The sequence below is a fragment of the Oncorhynchus clarkii genome, chromosome 9, assembly GCF_045791955.1.
Source record: "Oncorhynchus clarkii lewisi isolate Uvic-CL-2024 chromosome 9, UVic_Ocla_1.0, whole genome shotgun sequence".
NCBI lineage: Eukaryota > Metazoa > Chordata > Actinopteri > Salmoniformes > Salmonidae > Oncorhynchus > Oncorhynchus clarkii.
In genome coordinates this window covers 3,975,809-3,998,570 of record NC_092155.1, presented here as the reverse complement: position 1 = coordinate 3,998,570, position 22,762 = coordinate 3,975,809, and the positions used below count along the sequence as shown (strand labels likewise).

Here is a 22,762-nt window from a genome sequence, read left to right as displayed (position 1 = left end):
TGAATCAAGATACTTTACTGAACCTAGAAACTACTGAATCAAGATACTCTACTGAACCAATAAACTACTGAATCAAGATACTCTCCTGAACCAAGAAACTACTGAATCAATATACTCTCCTGAATCAAGATACTCTCCTGAACCTAGATACTCTCCTGAACCTAGATACTCTCCTGAACCTAGATACTCTACTGAATCAAGATACTCTACTGAACCAAGATACTCTCCTGAACCTAGATACTCTCCTGAACCTAGATACTCTCCTGAACCTATACACTCTACTGAATCAAGATACTTTACTGAACCTAGAAACTACTGAATCAAGATACTACTGAATCAAGATACTACTGAATCAAGATACTCTCCTGAATCAAGTTGCTCTCCTGAATCAAGTTGCTCTCCTGAATCAAGATACTCTACTGAACCAAGAAACTACTGAACCAAGATACTCTCCTGAACCTAGATACTCTACTGAATCAAGATACTTTACTGAACCAAGAAACTACTGAATCAAGATACTCTCCTGAATCAAGATACTCTACTGAATCAAGATACTCTTCTGAATCAAGATACTCTTCTGAATCAAGATACTCTTCTGAATCAAGATACTCTTCTGAATCAAGATACTCTCCTGAATCAAGATACTCTCCTGAATCAAGACACTCTACTGAACCAAGACACTCTACTGAACCAAGACACTCTACTGAACCAAGAGACTCTACAACAGATTGACAATACTATACCAGATTCCATATACACTGAACCCAATGTACAGTAACTCCACCACCACTACAGCAGTGCTTTCAGAAAGTATCCACTTAAACATGTTAATTAATTTCTACATAAATGAAAAGCTGAAATGTCTTGAGTCAATATGTATTCAAGCCCTTTGTTATGGTAAGGAGCCTAACTATGTTCAGGAGTAAAAATGTGCTTAACAAGTCACACAATAAGTTGCATGGACTCACTCTGTGTGTAACAATAGTGTTTAATTTTTGAATGACGATTTTCATCTCTGTACCCCCACACATACAATTATCTGTAAGGTCCCTCAGTCGAGCAGGGAATTTAAAACACAGATTCAACCACAAAGACCAGGGAGGTTTTCCAATGCCTCACAAAGAAGGGCCCCTATTGGTAGATGGGTAAAAATAAAAGCAGACATTGAATATCCCTTTGAGCACGGTGAAGTAATTAATTATAATTTGATTATACTTTGGATGGTGTATCAATACACCCAGTCACTACAAAGATACAGGCTTCCTCCTTAGTTGCTGGAGAGGAAGGAAACCACTCAGGGATTGCACTGTGATGCCAATGGTGACTTTAAAACAGTTACAGAGTTTAATGGCTGTGATTGGAGAAAACTGAGGATGGATCAACAACATTGTAGTTACTCCACAATACTAACCAAAATGAAAGAGTGAAAAGAAGGAAGCCTGTACAGAATAAAAAATATTCCAAAACATTCATCCTGTTTACAACAAGGCTGTAAATACGGCAAAAAATGTGATAAAGAAATTAACTTTTTGTCCTGAATACAAAGTGTTATGTTTGGGGCAAATCCAATACAACACATCACTGAGTAAAACTCTTTCTATTTCCAAGCATGGCGGTGGCTGCATCAGGTCGTGGGTATGCTTGTCATCAGCAAGGACTAGGGAGTTTTTTAGGATAAAAATAAATGGAATAGAGCTAAGGACAGGAAAAAACCTGGTTCAGTCTGCTTTCCACCAGACACTGGGAGATTAATTCACCTTTCAGCAGGACAGTAACCTAAAACACAAGGCCAAATCTTCACTGCAGTTTTGACTTAAATCATCTTGAAAATATATGTCAAGACTTGAAAATGGCTGTCTAGCAATGATCAACAACCAACAATCCAGGTGTGCAAAGCTCTTAGAGACTTACCCAGAAAGACTCACAGCTCTTAGAGACTGACCCAGAAAGACTCACAGCTGTAATCACTGTCAAAGGTGATCCTAACATGTATTGACTCAGCTGGGTTGAATACGTAAATTAGATACTTCTGTATTTCATTCAAGGGGTATAAAAACACGTTTTCATTTTGTCATTATTAGATGGGTGAGAAAAGAAGGATATTATAATTATATTGAATCCATTTTGAAGTGAGGCTCTAACACAACAAAATGTAGAATAGGTCAAGGGGTTTGAATGCTTTCTGAAGACACTGACTGAACCACGAGCCAAAGATACTACACAGAACCCAGATACTCTACTTCAGAACAAAGATACTACACAGAACCCAGATGCTGCACAGAAACCAGATCCCATAGACCACACCTGGACAGGAAGTGAATATCAATGTTTTTTTTGAGAAGAGTTAGTTTCAGTGTTCCCAACAGACAGAGACCCCGAGACCAGACGTTCAAACAAATATCTGAAACACTTTGAGCGTTTGTTTTAGCCTGCCTGAAGTGCCAAATGGGCGGGGTTTAAGGTTTTGGGACTATTCGATTGGTCCATTAATCCAGACAAGCTCACTCAAGCACAGATAAAAATGCTGAATTTATTTCACATAGTAAATCTCTGAAATGATGTTCTTTGAACCCAGGCGTATGACATATCCCTCTGAGTCCCACGTGAGATGTAATGTAGAGCTGGTGTTCCGCGGAACAAATTAAGGTGCTACAATATTGCTCCTTTTGTAGTGTGTGTATAGTGTGCGGTGTTTAGTTGCTGGGCTGAATGGGGTCCACTGGTAGCTGCAGTTGAATAGGGTTCCTCAGGCGTTTCAGATCACTCTCCACCTACACACACACACACACACACACACACACACACACACAATCACACAGACACACACACACACACACACACAATCACACACACACACACACACACACACACACAATCACACAATCACACAATCACACAGACACACACACACACACAATCACACAATCACACCATTAGTACTTGGTACAGGGTGAGCTGTAAGAATGTCTGTCCTCACTCTAGCCTGGTAGTGTATCTGTGTCCTCACTCTAGCCTGGTAGTGTATCTGTGTCCTCACTATAGCCTGGTAGTGTGTCTGTCTGTGTCCTCACTATAGCCTGGTAGTGTGTCTGTCTGTGTCCTCACTATAGCCTGGTAGTGTGTCCTCACTATAGCCTGGTAGTGTGTCCTCACTATAGCCTGGTAGTTTGTCCTCACTATATCCTGGTAGTGTGTCCTCACTATAGCCTGGTAGTGTGTCCTCACTATAGCCTGGTAGTGTGTCCTCACTATAGCCTGGTAGTGTGTCCTCACTATAGCCTGGTAGTGTGTCCGTGTCCTCACTATAGCCTGGTAGTGTATCCTCACTATAGCCTGGTAGTGTGTCCTCACTATAGCCTGGTAGTGTGTCCTCACTATAGCCTGGTAGTGTGTCCTCACTATAGCCTGGTAGTGTGTCCTCACTATAGCCTAGTAGTGTGTCCTCACTATAGCCTGGTAGTGTGTCCTCACTATAGCCTGGTAGTTTGTCCTCACGATAGCCTGGTAGTGTGTCTGTGTCCTCACTATAGCCTGGTAGTGTGTCCTCACTATAGCCTGGTAGTGTTCCTCACTATAGTCTGGTAGTGTGTCCTCACTATAGCCTGGTAGTGTGTCTGTGTCCTCACTATAGCCTGGTAGTGTGTCCTCACTATAGCCTGGTAGTGTGTCCTCACTATAGCCTGGTAGTGTGTCCTCACTATATCCTGGTAGTGTGTCCTCACTATAGCCTGGTAGTGTGTCTGTGTCCTCACTATAGCCTGGTAGTGTGTCCGTGTCCTCACTATAGCCTGGTAGTGTGTCCTCACTATAGCCTGGTAGTGTGTCCTCACTATAGCCTGGTAGTGTGTCCTCACTATAGCCTGGTAGTGTGTCCTCACTATAGCCTGGTAGTGTGTCCTCACTATAGCCTGGTAGTGTGTCCTCACTATAGCCTGGTAGTGTGTCCTCACTGTAGCCTGGTAGTGTGTCCTCACTATAGCCTGGTAGTGTGTCTGTGTCCTCACTATGGCCTGGTAATGTGTCTGTGTCCTCACTATAGCCTGGTAGTGTGTCCTCACTATAGCCTGGTAGTGTGTCTGTGTCCTCACTATAGCCTGGTAGTGTGTCCTCACTATAGCCTGGTAGTTTGTCCTCACTATAGCCTGGTAGTGTGTCCTCACTATAGCCTGGTAGTGTGTCCTCACTATAGCCTGGTAGTGTGTCCTCACTATAGCCTGGTAGTGTGTCTGTGTCCTCACTATAGCCTGGTAGTGTGTCCTCACTATAGCCTGGTAGTGTGTCCTCACTATAGCCTGGTAGTGTGTCCTCACTATAGCCTGGTAGTGTGTCCTCACTATAGCCTGGTAGTGTGTCCTCACTATAGCCTGGTAGTGTATCCTCACTATAGCCTGGTAGTGTGTCCTCACTATAGCCTGGTAGTTTGTCCTCACTATAGCCTGGTAGTGTATCCTCACTATAGCCTGGTAGTGTGTCCTCACTATAGCCTGGTAGTGTGTCCTCACTATAGCCTGGTAGTGTGTCCTCACTATAGCCTGGTAGTGTGTCCTCACTATAGCCTGGTAGTGTGTCCGTGTCCTCACTATAGCCTGGTAGTGTGTCCTCACTATAGCCTGGTAGTGTGTCCTCACTATAGCCTGGTAGTGTGTCCTCACTATAGCCTGGTAGTGTGTCCTCACTATAGCCTGGTAGTGTGTCCTCACTATAGCCTGGTAGTGTGTCCTCACTATAGCCTGGTAGTGTGTCCTCACTATAGCCTGGTAGTGTGTCCTCACTATAGCCTGGTAGTGTGTCCTCACTATAGCCTGGTAGTGTGTCCTCACTATAGCCTGGTAGTGTGTCTGTGTCCTCACTATAGCCTGGTAATGTGTCTGTGTCCTCACTATAGCCTGGTAGTGTGTCCTCACAATAGCCTGGTAGTGTGTCTGTGTCCTCACTATAGCCTGGTAGTGTGTCCTCACTATAGCCTGGTAGTGTGTCTGTGTCCTCACTATAGCCTGGTAGTGTGTCCTCACTATAGCCTGGTAGTTTGTCCTCACTATAGCCTGGTAGTGTGTCCTCACTATAGCCTGGTAGTGTGTCCTCACTATAGCCTGGTAGTGTGTCCTCACTATAGCCTGGTAGTGTGTCTGTGTCCTCACTATAGCCTGGTAGTGTGTCCTCACTATAGCCTGGTAGTGTGTCCTCACTATAGCCTGGTAGTGTGTCCTCACTATAGCCTGGTAGTGTGTCCTCACTATAGCCTGGTAGTGTGTCCTCACTATAGCCTGGTAGTGTATCCTCACTATAGCCTGGTAGTGTGTCCTCACTATAGCCTGGTAGTTTGTCCTCACTATAGCCTGGTAGTGTATCCTCACTATAGCCTGGTAGTGTGTCCTCACTATAGCCTGGTAGTGTGTCCTCACTATAGCCTGGTAGTGTGTCCTCACTATAGCCTGGTAGTGTGTCCTCACTATAGCCTGGTAGTGTGTCCGTGTCCTCACTATAGCCTGGTAGTGTGTCCTCACTATAGCCTGGTAGTGTGTCCTCACTATAGCCTGGTAGTGTGTCCTCACTATAGCCTGGTAGTGTGTCCTCACTATAGCCTGGTAGTGTGTCCTCACTATAGCCTGGTAGTGTGTCCTCACTATAGCCTGGTAGTGTGTCCTCACTATAGCCTGGTAGTGTGTCCTCACTATAGCCTGGTAGTGTGTCCTCACTATAGCCTGGTAGTGTGTCTGTGTCCTCACTATAGCCTGGTAATGTGTCTGTGTCCTCACTATAGCCTGGTAGTGTGTCCTCACAATAGCCTGGTAGTGTGTCTGTGTCCTCACTATAGCCTGGTAGTGTGTCCTCACTTTGGCCTGGTAGTTTGTCCTCACTATAGCCTGGTAGTGTGTCCTCACTATAGCCTGGTAGTGTGTCCTCACTATAGCCTGGTAGTGTGTCCTCACTATAGCCTGGTAGTGTGTCTGTGTCCTCACTATAGCCTGGTAGTGTGTCTGTGTCCTCACTATGGCCTGGTAATGTGTCTGTGTCCTCACTATAGCCTGGTAGTGTGTCCTCACTATAGCCTGGTAGTGTGTCTGTGTCCTCACTATAGCCTGGTAGTGTGTCCTCACTATAGCCTGGTAGTTTGTCCTCACTATAGCCTGGTAGTGTGTCCTCACTATAGCCTGGTAGTGTGTCCTCACTATAGCCTGGTAGTGTGTCCTCACTATAGCCTGGTAGTGTGTCTGTGTCCTCACTATAGCCTGGTAGTGTGTCCTCACTATAGCCTGGTAGTGTGTCCTCACTATAGCCTGGTAGTGTGTCCTCACTATAGCCTGGTAGTGTGTCCTCACTATAGCCTGGTAGTGTATCCTCACTATAGCCTGGTAGTGTGTTCTCACTATAGCCTGGTAGTTTGTCCTCACTATAGCCTGGTAGTGTATCCTCACTATAGCCTGGTAGTGTGTCCTCACTATAGCCTGGTAGTGTGTCCTCACTATAGCCTGGTAGTGTGTCCTCACTATAGCCTGGTAGTGTGTCCTCACTATAGCCTGGTAGTGTGTCCTCACTATAGCCTGGTAGTGTGTCCTCACTATAGCCTGGTAGTGTGTCCGTGTCCTCACTATAGCCTGGTAGTGTATCCTCACTATAGCCTGGTAGTGTGTCCTCACTATAGCCTGGTAGTGTGTCCTCACTATAGCCTGGTAGTGTGTCCTCACTATAGCCTGGTAGTGTGTCCTCACTATAGCCTAGTAGTGTGTCCTCACTATAGCCTGGTAGTGTGTCCTCACTATAGCCTGGTAGTTTGTCCTCACGATAGCCTGGTAGTGTGTCTGTGTCCTCACTATAGCCTGGTAGTGTGTCCTCACTATAGCCTGGTAGTGTTCCTCACTATAGTCTGGTAGTGTGTCCTCACTATAGCCTGGTAGTGTGTCTGTGTCCTCACTATAGCCTGGTAGTGTGTCCTCACTATAGCCTGGTAGTGTGTCCTCACTATAGCCTGGTAGTGTGTCCTCACTATATCCTGGTAGTGTGTCCTCACTATAGCCTGGTAGTGTGTCTGTGTCCTCACTATAGCCTGGTAGTGTGTCCGTGTCCTCACTATAGCCTGGTAGTGTGTCCTCACTATAGCCTGGTAGTGTGTCCTCACTATAGCCTGGTAGTGTGTCCTCACTATAGCCTGGTAGTGTGTCCTCACTATAGCCTGGTAGTGTGTCCTCACTATAGCCTGGTAGTGTGTCCTCACTATAGCCTGGTAGTGTGTCCTCACTGTAGCCTGGTAGTGTGTCCTCACTATAGCCTGGTAGTGTGTCTGTGTCCTCACTATGGCCTGGTAATGTGTCTGTGTCCTCACTATAGCCTGGTAGTGTGTCCTCACTATAGCCTGGTAGTGTGTCTGTGTCCTCACTATAGCCTGGTAGTGTGTCCTCACTATAGCCTGGTAGTTTGTCCTCACTATAGCCTGGTAGTGTGTCCTCACTATAGCCTGGTAGTGTGTCCTCACTATAGCCTGGTAGTGTGTCCTCACTATAGCCTGGTAGTGTGTCCTCACTATAGCCTGGTAGTGTGTCCTCACTATAGCCTGGTAGTGTGTCCTCACTATAGCCTGGTAGTGTGTCCTCACTATAGCCTGGTAGTGTGTCCTCACTATAGCCTGGTAGTGTGTCCTCACTATAGCCTGGTAGTGTATCCTCACTATAGCCTGGTAGTGTGTCCTCACTATAGCCTGGTAGTTTGTCCTCACTATAGCCTGGTAGTGTATCCTCACTATAGCCTGGTAGTGTGTCCTCACTATAGCCTGGTAGTGTGTCCTCACTATAGCCTGGTAGTGTGTCCTCACTATAGCCTGGTAGTGTGTCCTCACTATAGCCTGGTAGTGTGTCCGTGTCCTCACTATAGCCTGGTAGTGTGTCCTCACTATAGCCTGGTAGTGTGTCCTCACTATAGCCTGGTAGTGTGTCCTCACTATAGCCTGGTAGTGTGTCCTCACTATAGCCTGGTAGTGTGTCCTCACTATAGCCTGGTAGTGTGTCCTCACTATAGCCTGGTAGTGTGTCCTCACTATAGCCTGGTAGTGTGTCCTCACTATAGCCTGGTAGTGTGTCCTCACTATAGCCTGGTAGTGTGTCCTCACTATAGCCTGGTAGTGTGTCCTCACTATAGCCTGGTAGTGTGTCTGTGTCCTCACTATAGCCTGGTAATGTGTCTGTGTCCTCACTATAGCCTGGTAGTGTGTCCTCACAATAGCCTGGTAGTGTGTCTGTGTCCTCACTATAGCCTGGTAGTGTGTCCTCACTATAGCCTGGTAGTGTGTCTGTGTCCTCACTATAGCCTGGTAGTGTGTCCTCACTATAGCCTGGTAGTTTGTCCTCACTATAGCCTGGTAGTGTGTCCTCACTATAGCCTGGTAGTGTGTCCTCACTATAGCCTGGTAGTGTGTCCTCACTATAGCCTGGTAGTGTGTCCTCACTATAGCCTGGTAGTGTGTCCTCACTATAGCCTGGTAGTGTGTCCTCACTATAGCCTGGTAGTGTGTCCTCACTATAGCCTGGTAGTGTGTCCTCACTATAGCCTGGTAGTGTGTCCTCACTATAGCCTGGTAGTGTATCCTCACTATAGCCTGGTAGTGTGTCCTCACTATAGCCTGGTAGTTTGTCCTCACTATAGCCTGGTAGTGTATCCTCACTATAGCCTGGTAGTGTGTCCTCACTATAGCCTGGTAGTGTGTCCTCACTATAGCCTGGTAGTGTGTCCTCACTATAGCCTGGTAGTGTGTCCTCACTATAGCCTGGTAGTGTGTCCGTGTCCTCACTATAGCCTGGTAGTGTGTCCTCACTATAGCCTGGTAGTGTGTCCTCACTATAGCCTGGTAGTGTGTCCTCACTATAGCCTGGTAGTGTGTCCTCACTATAGCCTGGTAGTGTGTCCTCACTATAGCCTGGTAGTGTGTCCTCACTATAGCCTGGTAGTGTGTCCTCACTATAGCCTGGTAGTGTGTCCTCACTATAGCCTGGTAGTGTGTCCTCACTATAGCCTGGTAGTGTGTCTGTGTCCTCACTATAGCCTGGTAATGTGTCTGTGTCCTCACTATAGCCTGGTAGTGTGTCCTCACAATAGCCTGGTAGTGTGTCTGTGTCCTCACTATAGCCTGGTAGTGTGTCCTCACTTTGGCCTGGTAGTTTGTCCTCACTATAGCCTGGTAGTGTGTCCTCACTATAGCCTGGTAGTGTGTCCTCACTATAGCCTGGTAGTGTGTCCTCACTATAGCCTGGTAGTGTGTCTGTGTCCTCACTATAGCCTGGTAGTGTGTCTGTGTCCTCACTATGGCCTGGTAATGTGTCTGTGTCCTCACTATAGCCTGGTAGTGTGTCCTCACTATAGCCTGGTAGTGTGTCTGTGTCCTCACTATAGCCTGGTAGTGTGTCCTCACTATAGCCTGGTAGTTTGTCCTCACTATAGCCTGGTAGTGTGTCCTCACTATAGCCTGGTAGTGTGTCCTCACTATAGCCTGGTAGTGTGTCCTCACTATAGCCTGGTAGTGTGTCTGTGTCCTCACTATAGCCTGGTAGTGTGTCCTCACTATAGCCTGGTAGTTTGTCCTCACTATAGCCTGGTAGTGTGTCCTCACTATAGCCTGGTAGTGTGTCCTCACTATAGCCTGGTAGTGTGTCCTCACTATAGCCTGGTAGTGTATCCTCACTATAGCCTGGTAGTGTGTTCTCACTATAGCCTGGTAGTTTGTCCTCACTATAGCCTGGTAGTGTATCCTCACTATAGCCTGGTAGTGTGTCCTCACTATAGCCTGGTAGTGTGTCCTCACTATAGCCTGGTAGTGTGTCCTCACTATAGCCTAGTAGTGTGTCCTCACTATAGCCTGGTAGTGTGTCCTCACTATAGCCTGGTAGTTTGTCCTCACGATAGCCTGGTAGTGTGTCTGTGTCCTCACTATAGCCTGGTAGTGTGTCCTCACTATAGCCTGGTAGTGTTCCTCACTATAGTCTGGTAGTGTGTCCTCACTATAGCCTGGTAGTGTGTCTGTGTCCTCACTATAGCCTGGTAGTGTGTCCTCACTATAGCCTGGTAGTGTGTCCTCACTATAGCCTGGTAGTGTGTCCTCACTATATCCTGGTAGTGTGTCCTCACTATAGCCTGGTAGTGTGTCCGTGTCCTCACTATAGCCTGGTAGTGTGTCCGTGTCCTCACTATAGCCTGGTAGTGTGTCCTCACTATAGCCTGGTAGTGTGTCCTCACTATAGCCTGGTAGTGTGTCCTCATTATAGCCTGGTAGTGTGTCCTCACTATAGCCTGGTAGTGTGTCCTCACTATAGCCTGGTAGTGTGTCCTCACTATAGCCTGGTAGTGTGTCCTCACTATAGCCTGGTAGTGTGTCCTCACTATAGCCTGGTAGTGTGTCTGTGTCCTCACTATAGCCTGGTAGTGTGTCCTCACTATAGCCTGGTAGTGTGTCCTCACTATAGCCTGGTAGTGTGTCTGTGTCCTCACTATAGCCTGGTAGTGTGTCCTCACTATAGCCTGGTAGTTTGTCCTCACTATAGCCTGGTAGTGTGTCCTCACTATAGCCTGGTAGTGTGTCCTCACTATAGCCTGGTAGTGTGTCCTCACTATAGCCTGGTAGTTTGTCTGTGTCCTCACTATAGCCTGGTAGTGTGTCCTCACTATAGCCTGGTAGTTTGTCCTCACGATAGCCTGGTAGTGTGTCTGTGTCCTCACTATAGCCTGGTAGTGTGTCCTCACTATAGCCTGGTAGTGTTCCTCACTATAGTCTGGTAGTGTGTCCTCACTATAGCCTGGTAGTGTGTCTGTGTCCTCACTATAGCCTGGTAGTGTGTCCTCACTATAGCCTGGTAGTGTGTCCTCACTATAGCCTGGTAGTGTGTCCTCACTATATCCTGGTAGTGTGTCCTCACTATAGCCTGGTAGTGTGTCTGTGTCCTCACTATAGCCTGGTAGTGTGTCCGTGTCCTCACTATAGCCTGGTAGTGTGTCCTCACTATAGCCTGGTAGTGTGTCCTCACTATAGCCTGGTAGTGTGTCCTCACTATAGCCTGGTAGTGTGTCCTCACTATAGCCTGGTAGTGTGTCCTCACTATAGCCTGGTAGTGTGTCCTCACTATAGCCTGGTAGTGTGTCCTCACTATAGCCTGGTAGTGTGTCCTCACTATAGCCTGGTAGTGTGTCTGTGTCCTCACTATGGCCTGGTAATGTGTCTGTGTCCTCACTATAGCCTGGTAGTGTGTCCTCACTATAGCCTGGTAGTGTGTCTGTGTCCTCACTATAGCCTGGTAGTGTGTCCTCACTATAGCCTGGTAGTTTGTCCTCACTATAGCCTGGTAGTGTGTCCTCACTATAGCCTGGTAGTGTGTCCTCACTATAGCCTGGTAGTGTGTCCTCACTATAGCCTGGTAGTGTGTCCTCACTATAGCCTGGTAGTGTGTCCTCACTATAGCCTGGTAGTGTGTCCTCACTATAGCCTGGTAGTGTGTCCTCACTATAGCCTGGTAGTGTGTCCTCACTATAGCCTGGTAGTGTGTCCTCACTATAGCCTGGTAGTGTGTCCTCACTATAGCCTGGTAGTGTATCCTCACTATAGCCTGGTAGTGTGTCCTCACTATAGCCTGGTAGTTTGTCCTCACTATAGCCTGGTAGTGTATCCTCACTATAGCCTGGTAGTGTGTCCTCACTATAGCCTGGTAGTGTGTCCTCACTATAGCCTGGTAGTGTGTCCTCACTATAGCCTGGTAGTGTGTCCGTGTCCTCACTATAGCCTGGTAGTGTGTCCTCACTATAGCCTGGTAGTGTGTCCTCACTATAGCCTGGTAGTGTGTCCTCACTATAGCCTGGTAGTGTGTCCTCACTATAGCCTGGTAGTGTGTCCTCACTATAGCCTGGTAGTGTGTCCTCACTATAGCCTGGTAGTGTGTCCTCACTATAGCCTGGTAGTGTGTCCTCACTATAGCCTGGTAGTGTGTCCTCACTATAGCCTGGTAGTGTGTCCTCACTATAGCCTGGTAGTGTGTCTGTGTCCTCACTATAGCCTGGTAATGTGTCTGTGTCCTCACTATAGCCTGGTAGTGTGTCCTCACAATAGCCTGGTAGTGTGTCTGTGTCCTCACTATAGCCTGGTAGTGTGTCCTCACTATAGCCTGGTAGTTTGTCCTCACTATAGCCTGGTAGTGTGTCCTCACTATAGCCTGGTAGTGTGTCCTCACTATAGCCTGGTAGTGTGTCCTCACTATAGCCTGGTAGTGTGTCTGTGTCCTCACTATAGCCTGGTAGTGTGTCTGTGTCCTCACTATGGCCTGGTAATGTGTCTGTGTCCTCACTATAGCCTGGTAGTGTGTCCTCACTATAGCCTGGTAGTGTGTCTGTGTCCTCACTATAGCCTGGTAGTGTGTCCTCACTATAGCCTGGTAGTTTGTCCTCACTATAGCCTGGTAGTGTGTCCTCACTATAGCCTGGTAGTGTGTCCTCACTATAGCCTGGTAGTGTGTCCTCACTATAGCCTGGTAGTGTGTCTGTGTCCTCACTATAGCCTGGTAGTGTGTCCTCACTATAGCCTGGTAGTTTGTCCTCACTATAGCCTGGTAGTGTGTCCTCACTATAGCCTGGTAGTGTGTCCTCACTATAGCCTGGTAGTGTGTCCTCACTATAGCCTGGTAGTGTATCCTCACTATAGCCTGGTAGTGTGTTCTCACTATAGCCTGGTAGTTTGTCCTCACTATAGCCTGGTAGTGTATCCTCACTATAGCCTGGTAGTGTGTCCTCACTATAGCCTGGTAGTGTGTCCTCACTATAGCCTGGTAGTGTGTCCTCACTATAGCCTGGTAGTGTGTCCTCACTATAGCCTAGTAGTGTGTCCTCACTATAGCCTGGTAGTGTGTCCTCACTATAGCCTGGTAGTTTGTCCTCACGATAGCCTGGTAGTGTGTCTGTGTCCTCACTATAGCCTGGTAGTGTGTCCTCACTATAGCCTGGTAGTGTTCCTCACTATAGTCTGGTAGTGTGTCCTCACTATAGCCTGGTAGTGTGTCTGTGTCCTCACTATAGCCTGGTAGTGTGTCCTCACTATAGCCTGGTAGTGTGTCCTCACTATAGCCTGGTAGTGTGTCCTCACTATATCCTGGTAGTGTGTCCTCACTATAGCCTGGTAGTGTGTCTGTGTCCTCACTATAGCCTGGTAGTGTGTCCGTGTCCTCACTATAGCCTGGTAGTGTGTCCGTGTCCTCACTATAGCCTGGTAGTGTGTCCTCACTATAGCCTGGTAGTGTGTCCTCACTATAGCCTGGTAGTGTGTCCTCACTATAGCCTGGTAGTGTGTCCTCACTATAGCCTGGTAGTGTGTCCTCACTATAGCCTGGTAGTGTGTCCTCACTATAGCCTGGTAGTGTGTCCTCACTATAGCCTGGTAGTGTGTCCTCACTATAGCCTGGTAGTGTGTCTGTGTCCTCACTATAGCCTGGTAGTGTGTCCTCACTATAGCCTGGTAGTGTGTCCTCACTATAGCCTGGTAGTGTGTCTGTGTCCTCACTATAGCCTGGTAGTGTGTCCTCACTATAGCCTGGTAGTTTGTCCTCACTATAGCCTGGTAGTGTGTCCTCACTATAGCCTGGTAGTGTGTCCTCACTATAGCCTGGTAGTGTGTCCTCACTATAGCCTGGTAGTTTGTCTGTGTCCTCACTATAGCCTGGTAGTGTGTCCTCACTATAGCCTGGTAGTTTGTCCTCACTATAGCCTGGTAGTGTGTCCTCACTATAGCCTGGTAGTGTGTCCTCACTATAGCCTGGTAGTGTGTCCTCACTATAGCCTGGTAGTGTGTCCTCACTATAGCCTGGTAGTGTGTCTGTGTCCTCACTATAGCCTGGTAGTGTGTCCTCACTATAGCCTGGTAGTTTGTCCTCACTATAGCCTGGTAGTGTGTCTGTGTCCTCACTATAGCCTGGTAGTGTGTCTGTGTCCTCACTATAGCCTGGTAGTGTGTCCTCACCGTAGCCAGTTGGTCTCGTAGTGCGTTGTATCTGTGTGTGTCAAAGTGTTCCATTGCTGCTCTCTTGTGGAAGAAGTGGAGAAACTGACGGTCCTTAGCATCCGGATAGAGTAACTCCTACACACACACACCGTTAACACACACACACACACACACACACCGTTAACACACACACACACACACACACACCGTTAACACACACACCGTTAACACACACACACACACCGTTAACACACACACACACACCGTTAACACACACACACACCGTTAACACACACACACACACCGTTAACACACACACACACACACACCGTTAACACACACACACACCGTTAACACACACACACACACACACACCGTTAACACACACACACACCGTTAACACACACACACACCGTTAACACACACACACACACCGTTAACACACACACACACACCGTTAACACACACACACACCGTTAACACACACACACACCGTTAACACACACACACACACACACACACACCGTTAACACACACACACACACACACCGTTAACACACACCAGAACAAACACATAGGAAAACAGACACGAACACACACTCTTAAGACTCAACTTTTACAAGAGGTGAAGCTTGACACACGCAACAGATCACACTCTGTCTGGTCTGTCTGTCGGTCTCTGCGTCTGTCGGTCTCTGCGTCTGTCGGTCTCTGCGTCTGTCGGTCTCTGCGTCTGTCGGTCTCTGCGTCTGTCGGTCTCTGCGTCTGTCGGTCTCTGCGTCTGTCGGTCTCTGCGTCTGTCGGTCTCTGCGTCTGTCGGTCTCTGCGTCTGTCGGTCTCTGCGTCTGTCGGTCTCTGCGTCTGTCGGTCTCTGCGTCTGTCTGTCTGTCTTGCCTGTTTAGTGAGTATGTAGTAGCCCAGGAAGCCCATGCTGGTAGCGTAGGTGATGAAGTAGGTGACTGGTTCCATCACGTCCCAGGCAAACACAAACCTGGATGGGACGGACGGGACGGCACAGATTAATGTTTGTGTGTGTCTGTAATCCCCGTGTTTGTGTGTGTCTGTAATCCCTGTGTGTGTCTGTAATCCCCGTGTTTGTCTGTAATCCCTGTGTGTGTCTGTAATCCCTGTGTGTGTCTGTAATCCCTGTGTGTGTCTGTAATCCCTGTGTTTGTCTGTAATCCCTGTGTGTGTCTGTAATCCCCGTGTTTGTCTGTAATCCCTGTGTGTGTGTCTGTAATCCCTGTGTGTGTCTGTAATCCCCGTGTTTGTGTCTGTAATCCCCGTGTTTGTCTGTAATCCCTGTGTGTGTCTGTAATCCCTGTGTGTGTCTGTAATCCCTGTGTGTGTCTGTAATCCCTGTGTGTGTCTGTAATCCCTGTGTGTGTCTGTAATCCCTGTGTGTGTCTGTAATCCCCGTGTTTGTCTGTAATCCCCATGTTTGTGTGTGTCTGTAATCCCCCTGTGTGTGTCTGTAATCCCTGTGTGTGTCTGTAATCCCTGTGTGTGTCTGTAATCCCCGTGTGTGTCTGTAATCCCCGTGTTTGTCTGTAATCCCCATGTTTGTGTGTGTCTGTAATCCCCCTGTGTGTGTCTGTAATCCCTGTGTGTGTCTGTAATCCCCGTGTTTGTCTGTAATCCCCGTGTTTGTCTGTAATCCCCGTGTTTGTGTGTGTCTGTAATCCCCATGTTTGTGTGTGTCTGTAATCCCCGTGTGTGTCTGTAATCCCAGTGTTTGTGTGTGTCTGTAATCCCTGTGTGTGTCTGTAATCCCTGTGTGTGTCTGTAATCCCAGTGTTTGTGTGTGTCTGTAATCCCTGTGTGTGTCTGTAATCCCCCTGTGTGTGGGTGTGTGTGTGTGTGTGTGTCTGTAATCCCTGTGTTTGTGTGTCTGTAATCCCTGTGTGTGTGTGTGTGTGTGTATGTGTGTGTGTGTGTCTGTAATCCCTGTGTGTGTGTGTGTGTCTGTAATCCCTGTGTTTGTGTCTCACCAAGTCAGGTATCCCAGAAAGCTTCCCTGTAGAGAGAGAAAGGCAAGCACCGCCCACTCTACACGCATCGACTGAGACTCCGCCCTCCCAGCCACTTGGGCCCGCACCTACACACACACACACACACACACACACACACACACAGAAAGACACACACACACACACACACACACACACACACACAGAAAGACACACACACACACACACAGAGAAATACACACACACACACACACACACACACACAGAAAGACACACACACACACACACAGAAAGACACACACACACACAGAAAGACACACACACACACAGAAAGACACACACACACAGAAAGACACACACACACACACACACAGAGAAAGACACACACACACAGAGAAAGACACACAGAGACATTACCTAACATGTTATTAAGCCCATAGACAACAATGGTGTCTGTTTCTACGTGAGTTTCTATGTCCGTCCGTCTGTCTACAGTACCTCCTCCAGAGGTCCCATCTCCTGCTTCAGTGTATCCAGTCTGTCTGTCTGTCTGTCTACAGTACCTCCTCCAGAGGTCCCATCTCCTGCTTCAGTGTATCCAGTCTGTCTGTCTGTCTGTCTACAGTACCTCCTCCAGAGGTCCCAGCTCCTGCTTCAGTGTATCCAGTCTGTCTGTCTGTCTACAGTACCTCCTCCAGAGGTCCCAGCTCCTGCTTCAGTGTATCCAGTCTGTCTGTCTGTCTGTCTACAGTACCTCCTCCAGAGGTCCCAGCTCCTGCTTCAGTGTATCCAGTCTGTCTGTCTGTCTACAGTACCTCCTCCAGAGGTCCCAGCTCCTGCTTCAGTGTATCCAGTCTGTCTGTCTGTCTGTCTGTCTGTCTACAGTACCTCCTCCAGAGGTCCCAGCTCCTGCTTCAGTGTATCCAGTCTGTCTGTCTGTCTACAGTACCTCCTCCAGAGGTCCCAGCTCCTGCTTCAGTGTATCCAGTCTGTCTGTCTGTCTGTCTACAGTACCTCCTCCAGAGGTCCCAGCTCCTGCTTCAGTGTATCCAGTCTGTCTGTCTGTCTACAGTACCTCCTCCAGAGGTCCCAGCTCCTGCTTCAGTGTATCCAGTCTGTCTGTCTGTCTGTCTACAGTACCTCCTCCAGAGGTCCCAGCTCCTGCTTCAGTGTATCCAGTCTGTCTGTCTGTCTACAGTACCTCCTCCAGAGGTCCCAGCTCCTGCTTCAGTGTATCCAGTCTGTCTGTCTGTCTACAGTACCTCCTCCAGAGGTCCCAGCTCCTGCTTCAGTGTATCCAGTCTGTCTGTCTGTCTGTCTGTCTACAGTACCTCCTCCAGAGGTCCCAGCTCCTGCTTCAGTGTATCCAGTCTGTCTGTCTGTCTGTCTGTCTACAGTACCTCCTCCAGAGGTCCCAGCTCCTGCTTCAGTGTATCCAGTCTGTCTGTCTGTCTGTCTGTCTACAGTACCTCCTCCAGAGGTCCCAGCTCCTGCTTCAGTGTATCCAGTCTGTCTGTCTGTCTACAGTACCTCCTCCAGAGGTCCCAGCTCCTGCTTCAGTGTATCCAGTCTGTCTGTCTGTCTGTCTGTCTACAGTACCTCCTCCAGAGGTCCCAGCTCCTGCTTCAGTGTATCCAGTCTGCGGAGAAGCTGAATCTGTCTCAGTAGCTGGTGTTCTGGCAGGTTGAGAGCTGACTGGAGCATGTGGACTACTGTCTTCATGTCATCTATACTGGTGGAATGTTCTGGAGACTCTGATAGGGGGAGGAGAGAGGAGGAGAGATGAGCAGAGAGAGGAGCGGAAAGGGGAGGAGAGAGGAGGAGAGGGAGGGAGGAGAGAAGAGCAGAGGGAGGGAGGGAGGAGAGAATCAGAGGGAGGAGAGAGGAGGAGAGGGGAGCAGAGGGAGGAGCAGAGGGAGGAGAGGAGCAGAGGAGGAGAGAGGAGCATAGGGAGGAGAGAGGAGCAGAGGGAGGAGAGAGGAGAGAGAAGCAGAGGGAGGAGAGGAGGAGAGGGGAGCAGAGGGAGGAGGGGAGCAGAGGGAGGAGAGGAGCAGAGGGAGGGGAGAGAGAAGCAGAGGGAGGAGAGGAGCAGAGGGAGGGGAGAGAGGAGAGAGGAACAGAGGGAGGAGAGTGGAGGAGAGGAGCAGAGAGAGGAGAGAGGAGCAGTGGGAGGGAGGAGAGAGGAGCAGTGGGAGGGAGGAGCAGAGGGAGAGAGGAGCAGAGGGAGAGAGGAGAGGAGCAGAGGGAGGAGAGAGGAGCAGTGGGAGGGAGGAGCAGAGAGAGGGAGGAGAGAGGAGCAGTGGGAGGGAGGAGCAGAGGAGCAGTTGGAGGGAGGAGCAGTGGGAGGGAGGAGAGAGGAGCAGTGGGAGGGAGGAGAGAGGAGCAGTGGGAGGGAGGAGAGAGGAGCAGTGGGAGGAGGAGAGAGGAGCAGAGAGAGGGAGGGAGGAGAGAGGAGCAGTGGGAGGGAGGAGAGAGGAGCAGTGGGGGGGAGGAGAGAGGAGCAGTGGGAGGGAGGAGAGGAGCAGAGGGAGGAGAGAGGAGCAGTGGGAGGGAGGAGAGAGGAGCAGTGGGAGGGAGGAGAGAGGAGCAGAAAGAAAGGATATAAGGTTCCTGGCCAGTTGGGGAACGTTATTTTTATCAGTGACTTGTTAGGTTCCAGCGCTACTTCCATTAGAAGAGTTCTGTAACTTTCCACAGTAACGTTGTGACCTTTTGAACAGTGTGATGAGCTCCTGCTGTAAGTAACGTTGTTTGAACGTTAATCTTTGAACAGTGTGATAAACTCCTGCTGTAAGTAACGTTGTTTGAACGTTGGTCTTTGAACAGTGTGATGAGCTCCTGCTGTAAGAAACGTTGTTTGAACGTTGGTCTTTGAACAGTGTGATGAGCTCCTGCTGCACAATTAGGCCTTCAGTCATCACATCTCTATTTCCTCCAATCACAGGAGACCAAACCGAGTTTCCACCTGATACACAGATCAATACAAAAACACTGAAAGGGTTCACCTAGGGGTCATGATAGGGGCTCGATGAATTATAATAATTGATTATGCTAATGTTGTATTAATAGAAGGGGAGGGGTTATAAGACCCCTCCCTCTTTATATTTATAGGGTCCTACAGATTAACAATATATATATATATATTCATTATAGAGGTTTAGTATTTGTTCTACAGTTGTTTTCTGGTATTTTTGCCTTTTATAAAGATCAGAGAAATTCATGACTGAGACAGAACTCTGAGACAGAACTCTGAGACAGAACTCTGAGACAGAACTCTGAGACAGAACTCTGAGACAGAACTCTGAGACAGAACTCTGAGACACTGAGACAGAACTCTGAGACAGAACTCTGAGACACTGAGACAGAACTCTGAGACACTGAGACAGAACTCTGAGACAGAACTCTGAGACACTGAGACAGAACTCTGAGACACTGAGACAGAACTCTGAGACAGAACTCTGAGACACTGAGACAGAACTCTGAGACAGAACTCTGAGACACTGAGACAGAACTCTGAGACACTGAGACAGAACTCTGAGACAGAACTCTGAGACACTGAGACAGAACTCTGAGACAGAACTCTGAGACAGAACTCTGAGACACTGAGACAGAACTCTGAGACAGAACTCTGAGACAGAACTCTGAGACACTGAGACAGAACTCTGAGACAGAACTCTGAGACACTGAGACAGAACTCTGAGACAGAACTCTGAGACAGAACTCTGAGACACTGAGACAGAACTCTGAGACAGAACTCTGAGACACTGAGACAGAACTCTGAGACAGAACTCTGAGACAGAACTCTGCAGGGGAGTGTCAGAGATAAGACACGAGTCAGACATTCCACTGTAAATCAACTTGGACATTTACTGCTGAGCTTTTAGACAGCGATATAAACACGAGTTTTAAAGTTGAGTAGGCAGTCTGTCCCTGTTAACCCCAAACTACAGAAGTCTGTCCCTGTTAACTCCAAACTACAGCAGTCTGTCCCTGTTAACTCCAAACTACAGCAGTCTGTCCCTGTTAACTCCAAACTACAGCAGTCTGTCCCTGTTAACCCCAAACTACAGCAGTCTGTCCCAGTTAACTCCAAACTACAGCAGTCTGTCCCTGTTAACCCCAAACTACAGCAGTCTGTCCCAGTTAACCTCTGTCCCTGTTAACCCCAAACTACAGCAGTCTGTCCCAGTTAACCCCAAACTACAGCAGTCTGTCCCTGTTAACTCCAAACTACAGCAGTCTGTCCCTGTTAACCCCAAACTACAGCAGTCTGTCCCAGTTAACCTCTGTCCCTGTTAACCCCAAACTACAGCAGTCTGTCCCAGTTAACCCCAAACTACAGCAGTCTGTCCCTGTTAACTCCAAACTACAGCAGTCTGTCCCTGTTAACCCCAAACTACAGCAGTCTGTCCCTGTTAACCCCAAACTACAGCAGTCTGTCCCTGTTAACTCCAAACTACAGCAGTCTGTCCCTGTTAACTCCAAACTACAGCAGTCTGTCCCTGTTAACCTCTGTCCCTGTTAACCCCAAACTACAGCAGTCTGTCCCTGTTAACACCAAACTACAGCAGTCTGCCCCTGTTAACCCCAAACTACAGCAGTCTTTCCCTGTTAACTCCAAACTACAGCAGTCTGTCCCTGTTAACTCCAAACTACAGCAGTCTGTCCCTGTTAACCCCAAACTACAGCAGTCTGTCCCTGTTAACCCCAAACTACAGCAGTCTGTCACTGTTAACTCCAAACTACAGCAGTCTGTCCCTGTTAACTCCAAACTACAGCAGTCTGTCCCTGTAAACCCCAAACTACAGCAGTCTGTCCCTGTTAACCCCAAACTACAGCAGTCTGTCCCTGTTAACTCCAAACTACAGCAGTCTGTCCCTGTTAACTCCAAACTACAGCAGTCTGTCCCTGTTAACCCCAAACTACAGCAGTCTGTCCCTGTTAACCCCAAACTACAGCAGTCTGTCCCTGTTAACTCCAAACTACAGCAGTCTGTCCCTGTAAACCCCAAACTACAGCAGTCTGTCCCTGTTAACCCCAAACTACAGCAGTCTGTCCCTGTTAACTCCAAACTACAGCAGTCTGTCCCTGTTAACTCCAAACTACAGCAGTCTGTCCCTGTAAACCCCAAACTACAGCAGTCTGTCCCTGTTAACTCCAAACTACAGCAGTCTGTCCCTGTTAACTCCAAACTACAGCAGTCTGTCCCTGTAAACCCCAAACTACAGCAGTCTGTCCCTGTTAACCCCAAACTACAGCAGTCTGTCCCTGTTAACCCCAAACTACAGCAGTCTGTCCCTGTTAACCCCAAACTACAGCAGTCTGTCCCTGTTAACTCCAAACTACAGCAGTCTGTCCCTGTTAACCCCAAACTACAGCAGTCTGTCCCTGTTAACTCCAAACTACAGCAGTCTGTCCCTGTTAACTCCAAACTACAGCAGTCTGTCCCTGTAAACCCCAAACTACAGCAGTCTGTCCCTGTTAACTCCAAACTACAGCAGTCTGTCCCTGTTAACTCCAAACTACAGCAGTCTGTCCCTGTTAACCCCAAACTACAGCAGTCTGTCCCTGTTAACCCCAAACTACAGCAGTCTGTCCCTGTTAACCCCAAACTACAGCAGTCTGTCCCTGTTAACTCCAAACTACAGCAGTCTGTCCCTGTTAACCCCAAACTACAGCAGTCTGTCCCTGTTAACTCCAAACTACAGCAGTCTGTCCCTGTTAACTCCAAACTACAGCAGTCTGTCCCTGTTAACCCCAAACTACTGCAGTCTGTCCCTGTTAACTCCAAACTACAGCAGTCTGTCCCTGTTAACTCCAAACTACAGCAGTCTGTCCCTGTTAACTCCAAACTACAGCAGTCTGTCCCTGTTAACCCCAAACTACAGCAGTCTGTCCCTGTTAACCCCAAACTACAGCAGTCTGTCCCTGTTAACCTCTGTCCCTGTTAACTCCAAACTACAGCAGTCTGTCCCTGTTAACTCCAAGCAACAGCAGTCTGTCCCTGTTAACCCCAAACTACAGCAGTCTGTCCCTGTTAACCCCAAACTACAGCAGTCTGTCCCTGTTAACTCCAAACTACAGCAGTCTGTCCCTGTTAACCCCAAACTACAGCAGTCTGTCCCTGTTAACCCCAAACTACAGCAGTCTGCCCCTGTTAACCCCAAACTACAGCAGTCTTTCCCTGTTAACCCCAAACTACAGCAGTCTTTCCCTGTTAACCCCAAACTACAGCAGTCTGCCCCTGTTAACCCCAAACTACAGCAGTCTTTCCCTGTTAACTCCAAACTACAGCAGTCTGTCCCTGTTAACCCCAAACTACAGCAGTCTGCCCCTGTTAACCCCAAACTACAGCAGTCTGTCCCTGTTAACTCCAAACTACAGCAGTCTGTCCCTGTTAACCCCAAACTACAGCAGTCTGTCCCTGTTAACCCCAAACTACAGCAGTCTGTTTACCTCTCATGTACATTTGCATCATGTTGATTGGTCAAGAGAGTCCAGAGCAGAAACAGGAAGAGCGCCAACGGCGACGAAACATAGGAGGGATTTTCATTATTTTATTAAAATTTGTGCTAACAAAGAAAATGTTAATATAACATTGTAAAAGCAGCATATTTTAAAAACAAACTAAACTTAAAGTGTTAAAAACGTCTCTCCTCCCTCTGCTCCCCTCTGTGATTAGTCCGTTAACAACAAAAATAAGTCTGATTACTCATCATCACACTCTACCCTGGTCATGGGTTATTACACTGTCACCACACATCACACATCACACTCTACCCTGGTCATGGGTTATTACACTGTCACCACACATCACACTCTACCCTGGTCATGGGTT

The 22,762-nt window shown here is 48.2% G+C and overlaps 1 protein-coding gene across 1 annotated transcript in view; it reads right to left on the bottom strand.

Moving 5' to 3' along the window:
* Positions 1–22,762, bottom strand: part of LOC139415790 (phosphatidylcholine:ceramide cholinephosphotransferase 2-like) — a 742,387-nt gene that overhangs the window by 685,398 nt on the left and 34,227 nt on the right. Inside the window, exons 9-13 of the mRNA XM_071163880.1 lie at positions 17,524–17,678; positions 15,946–16,052; positions 14,849–14,945; positions 13,973–14,089; positions 1,543–2,771 (exon numbers count right to left, since the gene is read on the bottom strand). Coding sequence (XP_071019981.1) covers positions 2,694–2,771; positions 13,973–14,089; positions 14,849–14,945; positions 15,946–16,052; positions 17,524–17,678 — 554 coding nt within the window. The 3' untranslated portion in view covers positions 1,543–2,693. The remainder of the gene's footprint in view (positions 1–1,542; positions 2,772–13,972; positions 14,090–14,848; positions 14,946–15,945; positions 16,053–17,523; positions 17,679–22,762) is intronic.